We start from the raw sequence: 22,798 nt of genomic DNA, 5'->3' as shown, positions 1-22,798 counted from the left end.
GCATTTCTGATCATTGCATGATCTGCTTTTCGCTGGCTAAATATAAATCAGAGCCAATCTCTATTACTTCTTCCCTTTACGCAACTACCGCAAGATCGATAAAATTCAATTCACTAATGCTTTACATGAATTAGTGTCATCTCAACCTGAAGGAAAAGATAGTGAATCCTTATTTGATTGGTATGTTTCTGGAATCACTAAGGTACTTGATACCTATGCTCCATCGGTAACCAAGTCTCGCCCTTTGAAGTTACGTAGACCTTGGTTCAATTAGTGTGTGCTTGTGGCACGCCAACATCGCCGTAAAGCAGAACGGAAATGGCGAAAAACAAGACTAGACTCAGATATCGCTAAAGAAGATTTTTTGAAAGATAAGTTGGGTTCATTTACTGTCAAGGAGGTATATCAGATTATCCATTCCCTTTTAAATAAGAAGTCCAGCCAACTCCCCTCTTAACGGGTGTAGGATTGAACCCATAAAGGTCCTGCTAGTGTTGCATCGGTTTGCATCCCTAAAGGTGCATACTTGCACCATTTTTTCTTAGTGTGTAGTGCCCTTCTGTGAGGCATTAATCCTCATTACTGTCAGTTATGACTTAAGGGCGTAGGTCCCCTAGTTGATAAGCATAGTAGCATACAAATGCGTTAGCAGTCACTCAAAACACATATTGGCAAATTAATATTCAATAAAATCTCAGAATGTAATGTATACTAATATCTAGATCTATTAGGAATAAATTATTTTTAAAATAATTCCATGAATTAGGGTAAAACCAAAATATTCCAACTATAATGAGCGACAGGGTACTTTTAATTCGTAACATTGTTGTTAAATGTTTACGTCTGTGTTTTTCATGTCACTCATAATATTGCATGTAAACATGATATCATAAGTCTTCGGGCCACAATCATGAACACTAATTATGAAATTTGTTTTTTATTTCAATAAAACCCGAAGTGAATTGGCAAATTGATTTGCCAATTCATTAGTCTTCGGACTACAATCACGTATACAATGTTTTACATATGTATTGTTCATATCAATAAACCCGAATTAAATAGGGAAATTGGAAATTGATTTTGAACGTCACAATAACTTTGTTCTAATTTACATTCATGTTGCCTGACTCAGCTCTGTGAATCCTTTGAAGAAAGGGGTATAGGCCTAGATATATAATCAACTGTTGTAAACGATCACGGGTGAGATGAGGGATTTGGTGGTCATCGAGCGGCTCCTCGCTCTTCTTCTTACATGTTTCGAAAATCTCTTTCACGGCGCCATTATAAACGGCTGGCCCTCGTTTGTCTTCGTGTTCATACAACTTGGCTACTTCAGTGACCTGTGCGACGACGACAACACCACCAGGGAAAATACCACATCTTCCATAATGGTAAGATTGATACAACTTTCACGACTTCAACATCCTCAAAGAAAATGTTTACTTGGCTATGTCCTTCCCATAACGATGAAAAGTTCTGATATATTTAAATCAGGAAGCTTGTATGGTACTAACAAGAAGGATCACCGTTTAAAAATAAAGGGCATTGCTGATACCAATTCCATTTTCCCAATATCTCGCAATGTGTTTACTTTTTATCATAGTCACTATGAACAGTTATGGTATTTCCAGATTATGTAAGGATTTAATTTATTTTTATCGGTATTATTCAAGGCAATTTTTTAGCGTATATTATATATTGCACAAAAAAAAGAGAAGTATTAGCCTTCATAGATTTTATTGTCTCACTGAAACACCAAATGTTACAAAATGGTAATAATCGAGGTCGGAGAACATAGGAAACCTGTCCTATGATTGACGCCCACATTTTCAATGTGATCAATATGTTAATAATTCGATCCCACCCTTTCCTTGTTTCATTCGTATTTTTAATTCATCAACTTACTCTCATTATCATTCAACTACTAGTGGAAACAAACTTGTCAGAAATGCTTTATAGAACGTATATATGATATATCAAAGTTGTATCGTCTTCATAGACCATTTCTTTTTATATTTGCACCTGTATCTAGCCCAACATCACCGCTAGTACCAGAAACCTCGGCGGAGTTACCGGCAATCATGTCTCGTGTCCGGAGCAGGCTAGTCGCCTTCAGCTTGTATTCTCTGTAGCCATCGCTCTTCAGTCAACATCCATGTTCCCTATTGGTTTCCTTTTAGATCGGTATGGAACTAGATTATCTCGGCTGGTCATGAGGTACGTTCCATAAAGTGTCAGGGACATCGTTGAAAGGGGTCGTTCGTAACATGTGCCTGATGTATAGGACACATGCTCCTGCGACATTTGCCCCGCGTCAATTCCTACACTAACCGAATACTGAACTTCAATTCTGGACCCAACACCTTATCGTATTCTAACGTGTGTGTGTCAATTGGGTTTTTACAGAGGTGTATCTATCAGATATGATTGTTTACGTCTGGGGACCGACCTTTAACGTCACCATCCGAAAGGCGTGACTCAGTTTCGAACCGGGGTCGCCTCAGTCAGTTTGTAGGCGAAGACAGCTAGAGTGCTGACCAAGTGAACATGCCGCTAGACCAACTCACAACCCTGTCTTCCTCTAACATTAAACCCAATTGCAACACTCTATATTACCCTACACCTGTGACAAAATAAAGCCCGGAGCAATTGTCGCAAGAGCAGGGGTTTGTCTTCCCCACATTTAAGTCATGATGTCGACTTGTCCGAACAAGCAAGCTACATCTGGGTGCCATCAGCAACATTTGTTAGTTTGTCAGAGAAAGAAGTTTAGGCATTGGGACTAGGTATAAGGTTAGGTGTATAGGATAAGGCAAAGCGTTTAGTCGAGACATGAAGTTTAGAATTCGTTTATCGTTTGAAATTGATCGCAGAGCACAATAATCTTTGTCAGGGTATAAGTTTTACAATGATGGGATCATTAACAATATCAAAGATAACATGCTAAACCAGTACATGTGCGTGTGTTTTTCGATTGTCAACTTAAAGATCAAGAACAAACATTTCACGGAATTTCATTTTCGTTCTGATATTCTATTCAGATTTTGATTAATCAAAGAAATTAACCTCTCGACTATAAAGCATTACCATGACATAGAAAGTAAAACAACGTTTCATTTGACATAAAAAGCATTGCTGTATAGCCGCGAACCACGAAAGACGAAGGATTCTGAAGAAGAGTTACGTCTTCCTTTTGACAAATTTATGATTTTTTAAATTTTTCAGAGGATGTTTTAAATGGCTTACAAACTGGAATTAACATTTAGTTTGAGGTTAATTCCCCATAAATGAATATATGGTCGATACTAGTTTTGATTTCCTCTACTTGTTTCCTTTACGATGCTATCAGCTTCTTGATGCTGATTGGTTATTTAATGATGGCATTCAGCTCTTCAACCTACTCCATTCTCTTGTTTCCTGGAACCATCTGTTTTACTCTTCCCAAGACGAAAAACCAATTGAAACCAATTGAACACCAATTGAATTTTCAATTGGTTTCAATTGGTTCCAATTGGTTTTAATTGGTCTCAATAGGTTTCAATTGGTCAAAATCAAATGTCTAATTGGAAGCGTCATATTGCTCTTTTCATCCATGCAGGTGAGTCAAAGGTCACATTCGTCAAATATTCATAATTCAATACTCAAATTGATCTATCCAAACAGTAGTCAGTCAGTATTGTGATTGGGAGCTTAAGTTGATCGTTCCGAATAGTAGATAACAAGTTTTGTTTGACAGATAAACTGAGCTAACCGACAGTCTGATGATTGGCCGCTTACACTGGGCTCCATGACTATGCACTGAACAATCAATGACCATGACACTGTGATTTTACTTCTGAAATAAGAATCTTCCTTTGAATGGTCTACATGGGTTGAATATATTGTGATGTTTATTTGATGATTTACTTTTCTTTAACAGATTGGGAATCTTTTCAGAGGACATAAGTCTACCGTCATAACGACAATCAACGCCATGTACAGCGCAGCTGTGATAATATCTGTTATCGCTAAGGTATAATCAACTCTTAAGGTGCTTTGGCAAGATTTTGCATGGATCTCTAAAGGTTGTGCACATCTGTAATTAGATACTAAAGCTGTAAATCTATTGGACGGGCTATTGAAAGCGTTTCTTGTGCAAATTGGGAATCAGATATACATAACAATGTTTTGTTTCTAATTTGTGATAATTGTGTCAAACATATTAGTGAAATATTGCTGCCTGGAAAGCAGTGACCATGGTGACCGCTGCAAGTTCAAAATTCCTATTGTCGAAAGCTTTTTTCTTCTGAACAGTCTCATCCATATTGCAAATTATGCATTGCATCTTTCTGTATTTTAGGAGTACGTACGTAACTACAAACAAACAAAACTGTGACCAACAGACCTTCCTAACTTTTTAGAGTAGATAGTTTGCCTAGACTGCGTGTGAAATAGCGGTTTTAAGGATAATTCATCTCCATTCAACTTGAATCGCTATTGGTCTTTTACCACCAGAGAGCACACGAGGTCGGATTCTCCATCAATACCTTCTTCTTCATTATGGCTGGATCCGTGCTCCTGCTCCACATCAACACATTCCTCTTCCTTCCTACCAAGTTCATCCCCTGGCCCCTCCCGAAGGGGTACAGACTGACCCCCTGCAGCGCCCCTAGGACCACTCATCGGGACAGAGAAGAGAGCGCGTACTACCAAAACCGAGGGGACGTTGGGGACCTCTCCAATCCGGTGATAGGTGTTACTGGGAACTATATACAGATTGGAATGGATTTCATCAGCAGAGAAGTAGCTCCGGAGATGGAAAAACCTTTAGACGAGGAGTCGAGTAAGAGAATGCCTGAAAATATGCTCTGCAGACAGAATATAGGGGAACCAATGATCAGAGAAATTGGCAAGGAGATGGACCAATTCATGACGGCCGAAACTGGTAAGAGAATCCCTGAAAATGGACACTCAAGACAGGATGGAGTGGACCCAATCATCACAGAAACTGACAAGGAGATGGACCAACGCATGAGCGAAGAGACGGGTGAACGAATCGCTGATAATCGGCACTCCAGACAGGATGGAGTGGACCCAATCATCACAGAAACTGACAAGGAGATGGACCAACGCATGAGCGAAGAGACGGGTAAACGAATCACTGAAATTGGAGACTCGAGACAGGATGGAGTGGAAGTAAGTAATAAAGAAGCTGGTGAAGATAGGGACCCATTAATGAACGAAGAGACGGATAAAACACCCGATGATGATGGGGATTCCAATATCGCTGAACGGAAGAGGAAGGAGTATGGAAGTCTTAGTTCGTGTCTCTTGTCGACGCCATTTTGTTTATTACTTCTCTGGCAGGCGTTTCTACAGATTGATCTGATCTTCACTTTTGGGACCCTCAACTCCTTTCTCACCAGACTGGCCGATGGCGATGAAGATGTGGGTAAGTCCATCGTTCTTAGCCTTACACATGCCTTTAAAAAAATTGAATGAACTAGAAAGGAGGAGACCAGTTTTCCTAGGTTAATGAAATGCGTTAAGACAAGGTCATCAAGTGAGGGGAGATAACCAAGATTAATATCATAAACCAATTGGATACGATATTTATAACAAATATTGACTGCTGAATTTTCAGGTCACGGTTTAACTATAGCTATACAATAGCATAATCATTTTTTGTTTAACTCCCATCATCTGGTTTGGTAATCTAGTGAGTTGGTACACAGACGTCTTCTCCATTATCCAGTTCCTAGCTGTCATCGTTGGCCCTATTGGAGGTCTCCTCATGGACAGGAACAACATCTTCACGTCTTGCTCAACAACAAGTAAGTAAACATAGTTAAATTGTAGACGTATCAGGACTATGGTGGCCCTGAAGGGACATCGCGAATAGACAAAATCGTGAAAAATATGCGATAAAATTCACGATATCGTCAATTTTATCGCATATTTTTCACGAAGAAATTCACGAAATTGACGATATCGTGAACTTTATCGTGAACTTTTCACGATGAAATTGACGATATCGTGAATTTTATCGTGAAAAGTTCACGATATAAAGTTCACGATATCGTCAATTTTATCGTGTACTCTATCGTGTACTCTATCGTGTACTCTCCTGACGGGCGCTTCGTAAACAAAACCAGCCCTAGCTGGGGGAGACAGAGAGAAGGAAAAAAGGGAAAGGGAAAGAGAAGATAAAAGGAAAGAAAGAATAATAAGAAGAAAAGAGGGAAACGGGGGGGGGGCGAAGGACTCTTGCCTCCTCCTCACCCCCCCCCCCCCCCCGCCAAAAAATAAATAAGGAGAGAGAGAAGGGAAAGGGAAAGGGAAAGAAAATATAAAAGGAAAGAAAGAAGAGGAAGAAGGAAAGAGGGAAACGGGGGAAGGGCGAAGGCTCTTACCTCCCCCCCCCCCCCCCCGCCAAAAAAATAAATAAGAGAGAGAGAGAGAGAGAGAGAGAGAAGGGAAAGGGAAAGAAAGAAGAGGAATAAGAGGGAAACAGGGGAAGGGCGAAGGGCTCTTGCCTCCTCCCCCCCCCCCGCCAAAAATAAATAAGAGAGAGAAGGGAAAGGGAAAGAAAATATAAAAGGAAAGAAAGAAGAGGAATAAGAAGGAAAGAGGGAAACGGGGGAAGGGCGAAGGGCTCTTGCCTCCTCCCTCCCCACCCACCGCCAAAAAAATAAATAAGAGATAGAGAGAGAAGGGAAAGGGAAAGGGAAAGAGAAGATAAAAGGAAAGAAAGAAGAGGAAGAAGAAGAAGAAAAGAGGGAAACGGGGGCGAAGGGCTCTTGCATCCCCCCGCCCAAAAAATAAATAAGAGAGAGAGAGAGAGAAGGGAAAGGGAAAGAGAATAAAAAAGGAAAGGAAGAAGAATAAGAAGAAAAGAGGGGCTCTTGCCTCCTCCCCCCTCCCGCGCCAACAAATAAATAGGAGAGAGAGAGAGAGATAGAGAGAAGGGAAAGGGAAAGGGAAAGAAAATATAAAAGGAAAGAAAGAAGAAGAAGACGGAAAGAGGGAAAGGGGGAAGGGCGAAAGGCTCTTACCTCCCCCTCCCCCCTCCCGCCATAAAGGGAAAGAGAAGGGAGAGGGAAAGAAAATATAAAAGGAAAGAAAGAAGAGGAAAAAGAATAAGAAAAGAGGGAAACAGGGGCGAAGGGCTCTTGCCTCCTTTCTTTTCTTTCTTTTCCTTTCTTTCCTATTCTCCCTCTTTTTCTTTTTTTCTCTTTCCTTTTTCTCTTTCCCTTTCCTTCTCTCTCTCTCTCTCTTATTTATTTTTTGGCGGGGGGCGGGGGGACGAGGCAAAAGCCCTTTGCCCCCGTTTCCCTCTTTTCTTCTTCTTCCTCTTCTTTCTTTCCTTTTATCTTCTCTTTCCCTTTCCCTTTCCCTTCTCTCTCTCTCTCTGATTTATTTTTTGGCGGGGAGGGGGGGGGGGGAGTGAGGAGGAGGCAAGAGCCCTTCGCCCCCCCCCCCCCGTTTCCCTCTTTTCTTCTTATTATTCTTTCTTTCCTTTTATCTTCTCTTTCCCTTTCCCTTTTTTCCTTCTCTCTGTCTCCCCCAGCTAGGGCTGGTTTTGTTTACGAAGCGCCCGTCAGGAGAGTACACGATAGAGTACACGATAGAGTACACGATAAAATTGACGATATCGTGAACTTTATATCGTGAACTTTTCACGATAAAATTCACGATATCGTCAATTTTATCGTGAAAAGTTCACGATAAAGTTCACGATATCGTCAATTTCGTGAATTTCTTCGTGAAAAATATGCGATAAAATTGACGATATCGTGAATTTTATCGCATATTTTTCACGATTTTGTCTATTCGCGATGTTCCTTCAGGGCCACCATACAGGACACCTACGCAGGATAGGTTTCTCCAGATAGCCTAACTCTACCCCGGCACAAAATCTTCCTCCGGACAACTTTCCTCGGAATATCACCCTGTAGAAAAACTACTCCCCGGAATAATACTCTGTCGGACAACTATCCCTGGAATATCACCCTGTAGGACAACTTCCCCCCAGGAAAATCTCCCTGTAGGACAAATGCTCCCAAAGAAGGGAAATGTTGGAAAACTTTAAATTTGAAGAGTAACGCAATGATTTTCAACCTTCCATGAAAATAATGCAGAGAAAACCAAGGTGAGAGATCCGTACGCGGACATGCGTGATAGCTGCCTTCCTCTGGTGATCACTGCTCTTGCTTCAATTGGCTACTCCGTTTGTGTCCTGATTCCTAGCCTCCAGCTTCAGTATCTGACTTTCGTTTTACTCCTCATCGTGCCGTCTCTGCTGTACGGTGTCGGTCCGGCAGTCGTCAGTGTCGTGTAAGTATTGGGGATCACACCCAAATTGGTCCCAATTTCTGTAAGCTTGTTCCTACCCTCGATTTGTTCTACACCCTTCTTGGTCCTACACATCATTGGCCTTACTCAACATCACCATCCATTATCACCAGCATCGTGAGCACCATATTCATCATCATCATCATCATCATCATCATCATCATTATCATCATCACCGTCATGATCACCACCACCATCATCATCCTCATCACCACCTCCACCACTACCATCACCAAAACAATCACCACATCATCATTATCATCATCAATCATTTCCACCAACATTATACTCATCTATCATAATCATCTATCATCGTCACCACCACCATTATCATCATCCACTCAAGTTTTATTTCGATGACCCTCCTTTGTACAATTCTTGTATGATCATAACATATCGGAAAATGGCAAACGTAACAGTGTGCTTAAATATTACGATGATTTTATATGAAAAGAAACAACCAAGAATATGGAAATGTATTCAAAAAATAAAGAAACATAAAAATTGACTGATCTTCATTTAATATCAATCTTTAATTTACTTAAATTGAGATTACGCAATATATACTACTGAGAAAATAGCTTATCTCAACATTATTATCGTTCTTATTTTGATGACATCACAGCTTCCCGATGCAGTACTTCGCCAGTGTATACGGTGCAATTCGAACCATCTGCGGGTTATTCAGCCTTCTCCAGTACCCAATCTTCATCATACTCCAGACGTATCTTGATGGTGATCCATTTTATGTAAGCATAACACATGCAATGATATATAGGTCTACCGAGTAGCGACAAATGTTTTCGTTGGCAAATCCTTCCAGTTGGCAAACTAATGAAATTCCACGTATGTCGAATGAAAAAAGATTTTGCCTCATTTTTTGTTTGTGGTCTGACAATACCGACGCCACCCTCCCCCCCCCCCCCCCTCCCCCGACAACTTTGCCTACCTTCGTGAAAATAATATAAACGTGAAAAAATTCCCGGTTGAAAGGGGATGGGTAAGAGATAGAGTTCAAGCCTGTACTCTTAGGAAAATGTGGACATTATAAATCCTCCGACGAGTGTTTGGTGTAATAACAACAATATAATTCATACTTACTTTTGAAAGACAGATTATTGAAAGAGCTCTAGAAACTGCATTGTCTAAGCGCACGGTTGATTGTGAGAAAGGACGAGATATCTCCAAAACTTATGAGAAGTAAAACCCCAAGGCATGGTCTGATGAATGGTTACACAAACAATAACATTTTAAACTTGAAGACAGTTATGATTTATTTGATTGATACCCCCCCCCACACACACACACACACACATGCACACACGCATACACATATACTCACAGCGTATATTCTAGCAGTGCCTCCGGGCTTAGTTAAATTATTTCAATTCATGTTAATGTATTTCGGTATAATTTAGAAAGCAGCATGTCACTTAATTTTTTGTCATTTTTCATTTCAGGTGACAATTGGTTTTATTATTGCCGACATTTCGACGCTACTCTTACCTGCTGCCCTCTATGTCAAGAGTAGAAGAAGACAAGCTCCAGGGGCCACAAAATGAATGACTGCTGGTATATGTAATTACGTCATACCTCATGCATTTTCAAGGAGTTATTAGCATGGATAATGAAATATAGATGGAGGTATGGGCAAACATACTTGTATGTTCAGTGTGCGCCATGGGAATATAATATATAATGTACTTTAATGACTCCTCAAGAAAAATGAATAAAAAGGGCTTGTATACCGCCGCAAAAAAAAACACCAACGTATTTATTTGTTTGTTTTATTTTACGTGTATTATGAAAGGCAACTACGCGCAACGAAGGACTAATACGTATTCCATGAGCTCTGGAATATGATGCACATTACACTTTACGTCATAAAAACGCTCTCGCGGTTAAATTAAATATTTTGCCGCGTCATATTTGAAACAGCCTTAAAGCAAAAATAACGTTGTCATTTTACACGTTTATAAAGACTTTCGAGAAACATACCCAATTGCAGTTTCAATACCCTATTATACTACGACAGATTAGTGTTAACGCATTTCAATAGGTGATGATTATTGAATATTGAAATTACGTTGAGATCTTCTTTTTTTTTGGGGGGGGGGGGAAAGTAGTATTTGCAAACGTGTTAGTTATGTAGGTAGGCGACCCCCACCAAAAAAAAGTAATTGCTTTAGTTTGGTTATCACCATACACTTAAATTATTTTATTTTTATCACGTAATCTGGTATATGTAATGTTGTTTAGTTTGTTTATTTTGTTCTATTCTTACTTAAGTTCACTATAAGAACTATCCAATCACATCAAATCCGGGAATGCGTAATCTAAAGCGTTGATGAGACTCGAAAACAATCTGTTATGCCGTCCAAGATTCACCTGGAAAAGATTGAGGTAGTGGCTATAGTTGAAAGCAATATGGAATAGGTATGAACTACCATTTGCATAACTAAGTCAAGGGCTCTTTGGAACTGTTTTAATGGAATGTTTCATGATTCTTTTTTAAATGAGAAGTCCGAAAAAGGAGAGAGAGAGAACAAGAGAAAAACAAATCTGTGAAAGTTTGAACAAAAATCAAAATAAGAAAGTTATCAATTGTAAAAGTTGTATTCAATCAAATACAAAGCGGCAACGCTGTGACGTATCCTTGGAGGCCCTAGCTTTCCAATGTGCGAACCTGGGCCGTATCAGGACAATTACCCCCTGGACAATCACCCCCGAAAAATTACCCCCGGAAAACTACCCCCAAGGACAATAACCCCCTGGATAATTGCCCCCCCCCCCCCGGGAAATTTCCCCTCGGAAAATTACCCCATATAGCTCCGTTAAATCTTATTTGACAACGCCCCCTATAGGCAGAGTCCAGCAGCCTAACCTATGGACATTTACCAAAAAACATCGTAAACAAATTCATTTTTTGTTTAAACGAAAAGCACATCCACCCCGACGTACGTTATCACTTGGTTTTTCATTGAATCCCTCATGTCCCATTGACTTTTGAAAGTTCACCCACCGTAATTTGATCAAAATAGGTCGCAAGCTCGCCATTGCCTATATAACACATGTACAACCATTGGTGCACCTGCTCATCGGACGGAGCCCGTAACCTACCGGCCAGCACTCGGCTGGTACCCTGCTGGCACCCTTACGGGTGCCTTGCATTTCAGAGAGAGAGGGGGAGAGAGTAGGGGGTGAAGTAGTTGACAATGCGGTTGGTGAGTCCCAGAGCAAGAGCGACGTTTATGAATCGTAGTGATTAATCTTCAAGAGGATGGGTGATATAAGAGAGAGTTAGACTGACAAAGAGAAAAAGAGATAAAGATACACGTTTAGCCAGTAAGACAGAGAAAGATAGAGAAAGAGAGAGAGAGAGAGGGGGGGGGGGGGGGTGTGTAGAAGAAAATATGAAAATCAAAGTAAAAAGTGTTTGATTATTAATTTATTAACAGGTAATCAATGAAGTTTAAATTGAATTTCAGAAGTGTGCGATTTCTCTTTGTTTATATTTCGTAAATTCAAAAGCAAAACACAAATACAAAGAATTTCAATTTAAAAGAAAAGAAATACAATAAAAGAGAGATAAAAAGAAAACATACAGCTGATGAATCCAAAATCATCTGCAACAGTATAATGTTGCTGTTGGTCTTCCTCGAGGCCAGAAAACAAAAGATACAAAAATAAACAAACAAGTATATATAGAACCCAACATGGTACATTAAGTGGACATCATACAAATCCTAACCCTAACCCTAAACCTAACCCTAACCCTAACCCTAACCCTAACCCTAACCCTAATGTCTACTTAATGACTCATAATGACTATATAATTAATCATTTTTCACTCCAAATGCCCCTCTAATGACGCCTTTAGTAAAATATTTATATATATATATATATATATATATATACAGTTTTACTACTACATGAAAAGAAAAAAAGGGGGAAAACTACAGGTTAAATAGGTACATTCTTTTAATTTAGATGAATATCTTAATTTTTAAAGGCTGGTTTTTAAAAGCCCCAGTAAAAGTAATGTTGCGAATTTTTACGGAGGGATCTTTTTAAAATGAAGAGCAGCTCTATGAATAAATGGCCTTATGCAATAATTTGTTTTTAAAAAAATGTATCTTATTTGTTTCTGTGAACTAATTTCTACCTCTGCACTTCTTAAAGGACTCATTGAGGTCTCTTCTGAAACTGTTGCTGACCAAGTAGTAGACGAAGAAGTTGACGACGTGATTGGTGAGTCTAAGAGAAAGTGCGACGTTCAAAATCGTGTAGTATGCCGAAGGGGTGTGGTTTATCCTTATCAGGCTGGATGGAATGAGCGGAATAACAATTAATGGTGTCCACGTCACGAATAAATATATTGTGATAATGAGGAGCATGCGAGTTGTTTTTCACCCAAAGTCGTATTGCTTTTCATTTTTCGGAACCTTTTGCCCATTCCGATGACGACGACGCTGGCACAATGCTGGTTTAGACGATGATTGATGTTGCTTCGTGTGTTCTGACGGTAATGGCATGGGCTGCAATTTGTCCTGTGACGATTTGAAGGCTGATAGTTTGAGACGCGAATCGGCTGCTTCACCTCTAGGTAACGCTGAAACGGTAGTATAGCTTGAACATCCTGCAACGTTTGATGACGTTTGTGTCGTTTCAAACTTGTTTTTGATGTTTGCAATGCTTGAGGTGTCATCAACGTTTTCAATAGTTCCATGTCGGTCCTCCACAATCCACATGGCCCGTTCTTGATTTCGACTCCGGCGAACTGTCAACGTCAACATATGAACTGATGTTGGCGACATTGTTCACCAGGTCGGCGTGGATCTTGGCTCTTTTTCGGATAAAAGCGTAGATGCGGGCGTACAGGAGGGTGGTCGTCGCAAACGATACGACGAACAAAGCTATATGCATTATTATGGTACCGACATGACCTGTAGGTGATATCAAGAGGTGGCACATTCTTTTCCCGTTGAGACCTGAATCATGTACGACATAAAATGTGACCAGCGGAATGTTGACACCGATCGAGACCACCGCACACATGATCACTGATAAAATCGACATACGCACCGTCATCCGGCGTCGGAATGGACGGCAAACAGCCCTATAACGATCGATGCTGATCGTTGACGTCAGGAAAATGGAGGCACATGCCGTGGCTTCTTCTGAAAGTGATGACACCCGACACAGGTTAACGGTAATCAGGTTTCGAAATTTCGGACGATGAATATTGGGGTAAATACGCAGGCGACAAAGTCGACTATCGCTTGGCCCATGATGAGGATATCCGTGCTCGTCTTCTGTTTCTTCCATGCGTAAGTTTGGATGATGAAGGCATTCCCCGGACACCGTAATAGTAGTATGAGAAGATAAAATATTAATTCACCTACTGGAAAATCACCGCTATCGTCATTCTTCATATCGCCTTTGTCTATTGTATCATATTGATACAATTCGGTCGGTTTCATTCACGATCTCCAACGAACTCCAACGAGCTTCTTTCGTCAAATTTAGGTTATCCATCGCAGGCTTATTGTTTGTAATAAAAATCAGGAATACTTTAAACCAAGAACTGCTTGAATATGTAGAGGATCTGCGTTCGTTTTAAGTCTGAAATGTTGTCCTGGGGCTCTCTAATACCTCAGTCACATCAACGAGGCATGCGGCAAACCGATAACAGACAAAACAAAAAGTTACATTAGCCCGAATGGGAAACGTAATAGTCGGTTTCGGTCGATCTTGAGTCGAATAAGCGGTGTGGCTGAGATATACGTAACACCAGTTGGAAAATGACAAACGGGATTGAATAAACCGTCATCTGCTAACATGAATAAGCTAGGGAAAAGGGCGGCAAGAGCTCACCGGTATTTATGCGAGGTAAGTTGTCGTGTTTTCAAGTCTCGACTGAACATTTGAATGACACGACACCGGAAATTGGATATGTGTACATACATCGAGAAAGAAAGATATATACAAAGAAGGACAGAGAGGGAGAGAGAGAGAGAGAGCGCGCGTGATAAACAGGGGCTAGGTTTATGATATCTTGTAATCGGATAATCCTTTTTTTGTAACAGAGTAGGCCAAGATTGGCTGTCATCAATAGGCGTTAGGAGACATTATTGTATGCTTTTATGTTGCTTACATGGTACAATTTTTCCGACAATATAATTTGCTGTTGGTGAGCGAAACTAAGTCAACTGTCATATTCTTTACACCAAAATGGAATGATGCATGTGTTTGTCAGTCATGAATAAAGGGCAATGCTTAGAAAGGGATATGTTTTTTAGAGCAGTTTTGAAATCGCTCATGAAATCATGCAGGGCCGGTAATTTATGGCTATTAAGTTTGCGGTTATTCCAAAGAAATGGACCTGCATGAGAAAAGGCTCAATTGATGTATTTTGATGCCGATGATGCTTCTCTCAGTTAATCTCACATGTTCCAACATAAAGTCTTTTGTTCCTCGACCGCCTTTTGATTAGCTTCTAATCCTTTCTCCCAACCCTCGCTCTCTTTTTCTGTGTACAGAGTGAGTCATAAAAAATGTCCCACTTTGTAAAAGTTGTATTGTTTGAGTTATGAATGGTTCTAGGACAATTACCCCCTGGGCAATCACCCCCCCGGAAAACTACCCCCAAAGGACAATGACCCCCTGGAATATTACCCCCGGAGAATCACCCCCGAGGACAACTACCCCCAAAGGACAATTACCCCCCGGAAAATTACCCCCCGAGGACAATTCCCCCCCAGGACAATTACCCCCCGAGGACAATTACCCCCGAGGACAACTACCCCCGAGGATAATTACCCCCCAGGACAATTACCCCCGAGGACAATTACCCCCCCCCCCGAGGACAATTACCCCCCAAGGAAAATTACTCTCCGATGACAACTAACCCCCGAGGACAACTACCCCCGATAATAATTACCCCCCCCCCCCTCCGAGGACAATTCCCCCGATGACAATTACCCCCCGAGGACAACTACTTCTCTGGAGCAGCGTTATTTTAACTTTTTGTTAGTCACGGTACCCTCTTAAGAAATGAAAATGTTCTCCTAAATCCCAACGTCTTTACAGACTATTAATTTTGCTCTGGCTCTCGTCAAGTGCTATGCACACACGTATGGGCACGTTTAAGAATAAAAAAGAGAAGACATTTTCAAACTGGTAAAAAATTTGTTTGTAATCCACACACTAGAAACTATTTAAGGTATTGTATGCGGGCACCTTGCCGCCGAATGTATATAAATAAAAAGTGATATATTCGGTCATGACCTTGATACACGAATATGAGGATATTCGGGCCTCTCGTTGCCCTTATTTGCCTTGCTGTCAAAATATTGTCAGCGAGCGAGGAAGGAAGACACTTTAGTATCTTCAAAAATTTATTTTCTCATGTAATTACATATTTTAACCGTTTCTGGAATTTGATTTTTTTCTACAAAATCAACGTTTTTAATAAAGCTCCAAAATGAATTCAACCCCCTGAGGAGATCATCAGAATACGGGATATCATACATTAATCGTTTTTGAATCTGGTTTAAAAAGAAGGGGATCATCGGAGAAAATAAGAGAATGACCAAAGCCCTTACTTACGGACTACCATAAATCTACTGGATTTGAATAACAGAATGGCAGCGACTATCAGAAGCGAGGCACTTTATATCTGAATGAATTGTCTAGGCAAATAGCAGAGTTAATACTTGTTGTTGACATGTTCGTGATCGTACGACAACGGAAAAGTTAATGGGCTACGTTATCAAGATTGACACTGACTGGTAAAATGGGGTATTAGCAATACTAATGAATTGGCCGACGGAGAGAGAGGGAGAGAGAGAGATAGTGAGAGAGAGAGAGAGAGGGAGAGAGAGAGAGAGGGAGGGAGAGAGAGAGAGGGAGGGAGAGAGAGAGAGAGAGAGAGAGAGAGAGAGAGGAAGAGGGAAGAGAGAAGAGGGAGGAGGAAGAGAGAGAGAGGTTTACATATTAGCAGGTCTAACATGTTGAACCTTCAGAATCAGACTTGTGTGTCATCTGATAAATTGCATAATTGCAAATAAAGCGAGAACTTAAGTGGTTTTATAGACACACACAATTGATGTTAATCACATAATGATATCCATTAAATATCATCAAACAAATATGTTCCTCTTTGTCACGCTCTTTCTCCCTCTCTCTCTCTCCTAAAATCCTTCTTATCTCTGCTTCCTCATTTTACTTACTCTCTCCGTAATAATGTTAGCCTTTTCATTTCCTCACTGCTCCCATGGCAAGCTCTCCCAACTCTTGACACACGTAGCGAAATTTCCATAGCCGAGATCATTTGTACCCAGATAATTACTCAGGCAACACGACCCAATTTCGCTGAGTGCTGATTCGTGGATTTTTCTAATTCAAGATGTCAAGAAGTTTGTATAACGGCAACGTTCATTTGTCACAGGTAGACACTGTGTATGACATTATATTAATTCAGACAGACAATGAGGTAAGGGAGAAATAAAACATGGGAGACCACATGAATTCGACTTCGGAACTGATCACTTTGTTCACAACTATGAACGACTCAGTTCATGACTTAATTACATCTGAAGAAAACTATGAGATTAAGGACCAAGATATTGTTACTGCTGTTAACTTAACCTATTATACGCTGGTGTTGGTCTTAGGACTACCGGGGAACGCTGTCATCATCAAAGCCTACGCGTTGAAGAAACGGAAGACGAGCACGGATATCCTCATTATGGCTCAAGCGACAGTCGACTTCGTCGCTTGTGTATTCTGTCCTGTATTCATCATCCGCAGTGCATTCCCAGGGCTGATGACCAACAGTTTGTGTCATGCGTCATCTCTCGCCAATAATGCAACGGCTTTCGCGTCACTTTATCTGACCACTGCAATCAGCATCGATCGCTACATGGCTGTGTGTCGTCCATTACGACGACGAATGACGGTACGTATGTCCATTTTCATTGCGATACTGTGTACGGTCGTATCCATTGTGACTAACATTCCAGTTGCTGTGTTTACTGAAGCTCGTCACTTCGGACATCTTGGAAGAAGCCTATGCTTCGTGAATGGTTCTTACGTATGGGGTACAACAATGTCGTCTTTGGTGTTATTCGCTATATCGCTGATGACGAATACTGTCCTTTACGCTTTGATCTACGTTTCCCTTCGTAAGAGAGCAAAGATTCACGCCGACATGACGGGGAAGCATCCCGTTGTCGCTACTGTTAGTACAAGAAACGCTCGTGCCTATAGCGGCGGTTTGCAAGAATCCAGCCCTATGGAAAACCACATGATCGCAGCGGCAGCAAAAACGGAAGAGGGAACTTCTGCCTTCGATGTTACGAGTATCGAGAACAAATTTAAAACAAATGAGGTTTCATTGCATTCAGAGACAGCAGGATGTTCAAGTAACATCTTGCTATCGTCACCTAGACGTAGGTCTAAGCCCTCCGTCTCTCATGTCACATTTGCAGAGACCAACATATCAAGGGAAAATAAGGACCCCCTACCGTCACACACAAGTCAGAGGAAGCCTCTTTATTCCCCGGCGTCATCACCGAAGATGAAACCTTTCAAACGCCAGGGTACGAAGCGAGTCCAGAAATTAAAAGACAAACTTGAAAGCGACTACGGAAGGAAGACGACCCGTATGCTCCTTATCATAACGATATTTTTTTTTGTTACGTGGATTCCTAAGGTTGTAGTCCCCATCATTCCACTTTCGGCACTTCTAAGAGCTCGTCAAATTTCGGGACATATGGCGATTATCCAGATCCTCCACTCTCTCAGACTTCTTAACCACATCGTCAACTTCTTCGTCTACTATTTTGTCAACAACAGTTTCAGAAGAAACGTCAAAGAGTCGTATAAACAGTGCAGATGAAGCCACAAGTTGATCATGTAAAATGCATGTGAGAGATTTAAAAGATGTTTAGACAGTACTGATAGATAAACACTGGTTGAATAATTAGGTTTACATAACGTTTTGCGTTTCAAATCCTTCTTAAATGATAAACTTAATTTCTAAGTATTTTGATATATTTAGTATGTAATTTCAATCAATGACATCTGTTGTATTGGATGTTCTCATATTTATTTATTTTGCTCTCCCTCCCTCTTCTCCCTCTCTCTCTCTCTCTCTCTCTCCCCCTCTCTTTATGTCTGTCTCTTTCGCTTATTTTACTCTATACAGTGCGTCCCAGAGAGTTATCGATGTTTTATCATAAATTAATGACAATTAGATTTAATAAATGACACATATTTGAAAAGCTTAGATCCTCTTCTTTTTTTATTTGTAACACTCATAAGATGCATATTTTACGCATGAGTGTTAAAAACAATTTGAAGAAAGGGTACCAAAAAGTCATGTGGCGAACCGTTATCTGAATTTCAAAGAGAAATTCACATTTCTAGCAAGTTTATTTTCTGCACCTTCATTTCCGAAATACTCATTGCTCTGTCGCTAATTGCATGATCAAATAGGAAATGTAAACGTACCTTACTAGCAATTAGCTTTTAGCATTTTTAATCAACACTTAGTTTCATCAACGATCAGTCATGCATAAAGTTTTTTGTCGTCTCTGTTTGTTGCTACAGCAGGCAGCCAGTAAAAACAAATTCGTTTAATAAAATTATGGAAATGCAAGCATTACTTTAAATAAACAGAACTTTGTTGTTCCTGGCTCATTTTTCCTGATTGAGGTGTCATATGACTCATGCATAAAATTGCATTATACCGATGAGGCTAACATGGGTAAACAAGACAAATTATTTTCATATTTTTGTAAACAATAGGCCTATTATTATTATCATTATTATTATTATTGTAACAATTAATATTGCTAATGTTATTATTATCATTATAAGTATTATTAGTATTAGTATTATTATTATTATTTTATTATTATTATCATTATTATTATTATTACTATTATTATTATTATTATTATTAATCATTATTATTGCTTTCATTTGTATTATTATTAGTAGTTGTAGTAGTAGTAGTATAGTTATCTCCATATAAAAGAATGGTATCGAGGCCTAATCAATGTATCTGACTGAACTATGTATTCTCTCCCTCCCTGTTGTTGTACATGCAACAATATTCAATGCAATTTATATATCACAATGGGGTCGAATTCACAAGATCTTTAAATACATCTTTAATCTGATCCCCAAGCAATTTACTGTCAATTACTAATTTTACTATGCCCATCTGTTATATTTGTCCTACATGTATGCGTTCAGATGCAATTTTATGTATCTTTTTGTTATATATTGAGTGTATTTTGATATTTAAACAAAATTCATTCAATATGTTTCCTTTGTCATATACATTCATTTTGTTATAATTCATATGTGCTTATTTTGCACGGACACTCTACGCATTTTATCTGAAGTTGCTGTTTCTTCGTGCTGAATTGCTTTGTTCTTATATAGAAACATAAATAGAACGATTTCTTTCCTAAATGTATGATTATTTTTTGTCTGTGATCAATAAATTCTGAATTCTATTGAATTGAATCGGTGACTGAGGAATTTTCTTTCAAGATTAAACCGGAAGTAGAATTACGGATACAAAAGTCAAATTCACTGAAAGTTGTAATTGTTTATTTTGTCATAAACATACGATGTGCAGGTTTTCAAATACCCAGGGTTTAAAAAAAAGTGTTGCGGTTCTGATATATTGTCATCGGATAAGCTTTTCTTAACAACAGAATACACCAAGATTGGCTGTCATCAACAGGCATTATGAGACATTAAGGGATTGGGTATCGATGTCTCAGATTCTGAAACACACTCCAGGATTTTGCTCATGCTGCAATGATAATTATAAACCTTAAGGTCAGTCGGGAACCCCTTGACTTTTCAAAGCCAATCACCTGTCTGATTATGAAGATATTATGATTAGAAATAGAAATTTCAAAAACCGTTTTCATAACGTTTTTTAAAACACTACTGTAACAGTCTATTGGGGAAAATGAGTTAAATAAAACCGGTCATTCATAGCTCTTTACTTTTTTGAGGCACTTCATGATCATTTTGAAGCGAAAATTTTGTAGGGCTTCAATATTATTTACACCATATCACAGACACTGATAACATGTAGGGCTATGCATATCAGATTTAACATTGTTAAACGGTGCCTTTAATAGATGGCTTGATGTTGCTTACACGATATAATTTTTCCCGATAATATTATTTGCTGATGACAAGCGAATGTCATATTCTTAATACTAAAATGGAATGCTACATGTGAACGTCAGTCATGAATCTAGGTTAATGCTTAGAACGATATATGTTCTTAAAGCAGTTATTAAATCGCTCAGGGCCGGTAATGAGAGAAGGCTCTATTGATGTATATTGATGCCGATGAGGCTTTCCTCCGTAAGCAAATCTCACATTTCCAACAGTCCTTTGTCCCTCGACCTGCCTTTTGATAAGCTTCTCATCCTCTCTCCTACCCCTCGCTCTTTTTTGTTTGTGTTTGTCTATGTATTTCAATCCTTTTCCCCGTATCATACACGATCCATGAATGTGGAATATTTTCATGAAATGATTGTGAGAATATGAGCTATTTAATAACCTCCCTCAAACGGTAAGAACGCAAACCCAAGTAACGGTATTTGTAAAATGCATCCAACATTTCTTGCTAATGATTTTTTTTTAATACCAAGATTCGATCATGATATACAAAAAAAACGTTCTGTTGCTTAATCTTGTTTTTGTCTCATGCCTCTATTTCTCCTAACACCTCTCTTCTTCAAAAATTGCATATAATTTTTTTTTTGTAATTTGGTATTTTTTTCTTTTTTATACAATTTGCAATTGTTAGTGATGTTATTTTGGAATGTCGTCTCTTCTTCTTCTATATTAAATGTCATAAATACATACACATTGAATGTCCGGCTTACCCCTCATTTAAAGATTAAAACCAATTTTCTAGATTACTTGGAAGCAGCGTTTTATCCTTGACTGGCTTGTCCTGGTGACATTGATCAGTGTCTGTGTGTCGGCAACATGGATCGCGCCGTTTGTACAATAGAGGAGAGCGAGCGAGAAAGAGGGACACGGAGAGGAAGATATTTATTACTGTTCAATTCAATTCAATTTTAATTCTGTATCCAACAAAAAAGTTACAAATCAATCATAATCAGTTGAACAATTAAGGAATACATATTGGAAACAGAGAGGTCCACCAAGAAGCAATGCTTGTACAAGTGTGGACCCCTCAAATGATACCTAGGTATAATGACTCATTACATTCACAAACTCGTAACTAAAAAAAGAATAACGAATAGGAAAACAAAAGGGATGCCAACAGGGACGAGAGAGTACTTTACATGACAAAGATTGGAGAACACGGTCACAAAACAAAGAGTAGGCAATGCCAAAAAAAGAAGTCAGAGATCGGGGGTACAGAAAATAATAAAAAAAAGGTTGAGCTGCATGTGGGGTTGAGAAGAAGATGAGGAAAGAGAAATGCGCATTGGGAAGGAGATATGCATGAGAGGGAACAATATAATATATCAAATTACATCTCGAGTCATGGAGAACTATGTTTTTATTGTTTCGTTCATTTAGTCTAACACAATAGAATACAAGATTCATGCGGTTTTACTTTTTTAGTCAATGCTCGTACTTAATTAATTCACGGTCATATATGTTATAACAACCAAGAATAGCGACCATTATTGTTCGACACAGTAAAATTCTTATCATTTAGGCATTCAGATCTCCAAAGTTTATTTCGTGATTATCTCAATACACTTGCAGAGTTTGCAGAAGATATGTGTTGTATAAGGTTTCATCCGGGAAAGTAGCTCTGCCTTGCGCCCTCCATGCAAACCGAGGATTGTTCGAAAGCTGTAAATAGGGAGATTGGGGAACGCGTAGCCTCTGAAATAGCAGCTTTTGCCAGTTTTCGATTGCTCCATATACATCGTCTGGAATGCTCCCTAGGAAGTGGAAAATGTGCATACATTGTGATACGGGTAAGCCTGTATCCGATGATCGGGGTAATAAAATGTGCTGCGCCTAGAAACAAAGTATTAGGCGCATTATAAATATGAGCTATTATTATTATTTACAAGCATGACAAGACTGAAGTTTTATTTCATAAAATCCAGAGGATATCCGAAAGTAGAGCTGCGGCATAATTTTACAAAAATAAACGATAACTTTCAAGTTATTTTCATATACATGTAGGCCTATTGCGCAGTAAGCCGCCGCAAACATAAACCGTCGTTTTTTTTTTAACGTGTAAAATGAATGGTAATTGGGCGCAACAAAAGACCTAAGCGTATTTAGTCAGCTCTACGTTATAGGACTCAGAAATGTGAAGCGGATTATACTTTCAGCCATCTTCAAAGAACCACTGTGGTTTTGCCGCCTCATATCTGAAAGCCGTTTCGATTCTTGTCTCAGTTATTGATTACGTCAT

At 39.4% G+C, this 22,798-nt stretch overlaps 2 protein-coding genes across 2 annotated transcripts; both read left to right on the top strand.

Moving 5' to 3' along the window:
* Positions 1 to 1,192: 1,192 nt before the first annotated feature.
* LOC100891703 (solute carrier family 43 member 3) lies at positions 1,193 to 10,166 on the top strand. Its single transcript, XM_030986895.1, has 10 exons — positions 1,193 to 1,391; positions 2,033 to 2,217; positions 3,350 to 3,438; positions 3,564 to 3,598; positions 3,920 to 4,012; positions 4,495 to 5,431; positions 5,700 to 5,813; positions 8,121 to 8,316; positions 8,960 to 9,083; positions 9,795 to 10,166. The coding sequence occupies exons 1-10, from the start codon at positions 1,206 to 1,208 to the stop codon at positions 9,894 to 9,896; spliced, it is 2,061 nt and encodes a 686-aa protein (XP_030842755.1). The 5' UTR covers positions 1,193 to 1,205; the 3' UTR covers positions 9,897 to 10,166.
* A 6,683-nt stretch (positions 10,167 to 16,849) lies between these two features.
* Positions 16,850 to 18,353, top strand: LOC105447196. The gene has a single exon (XM_011684967.2). It carries the CDS (start codon positions 16,850 to 16,852, stop codon positions 18,236 to 18,238), a length of 1,389 nt encoding a protein of 462 aa, XP_011683269.1. The 3' UTR covers positions 18,239 to 18,353.
* The last annotated feature ends 4,445 nt before the right edge of the window (positions 18,354 to 22,798 follow it).

This window comes from Strongylocentrotus purpuratus, unplaced genomic scaffold (assembly GCF_000002235.5).
Source record: "Strongylocentrotus purpuratus isolate Spur 01 unplaced genomic scaffold, Spur_5.0 spur5_scaffold_16, whole genome shotgun sequence".
Lineage (NCBI taxonomy): Eukaryota > Metazoa > Echinodermata > Echinoidea > Camarodonta > Strongylocentrotidae > Strongylocentrotus > Strongylocentrotus purpuratus.
This window is presented reverse-complemented; position numbering and strand designations above follow the sequence as displayed.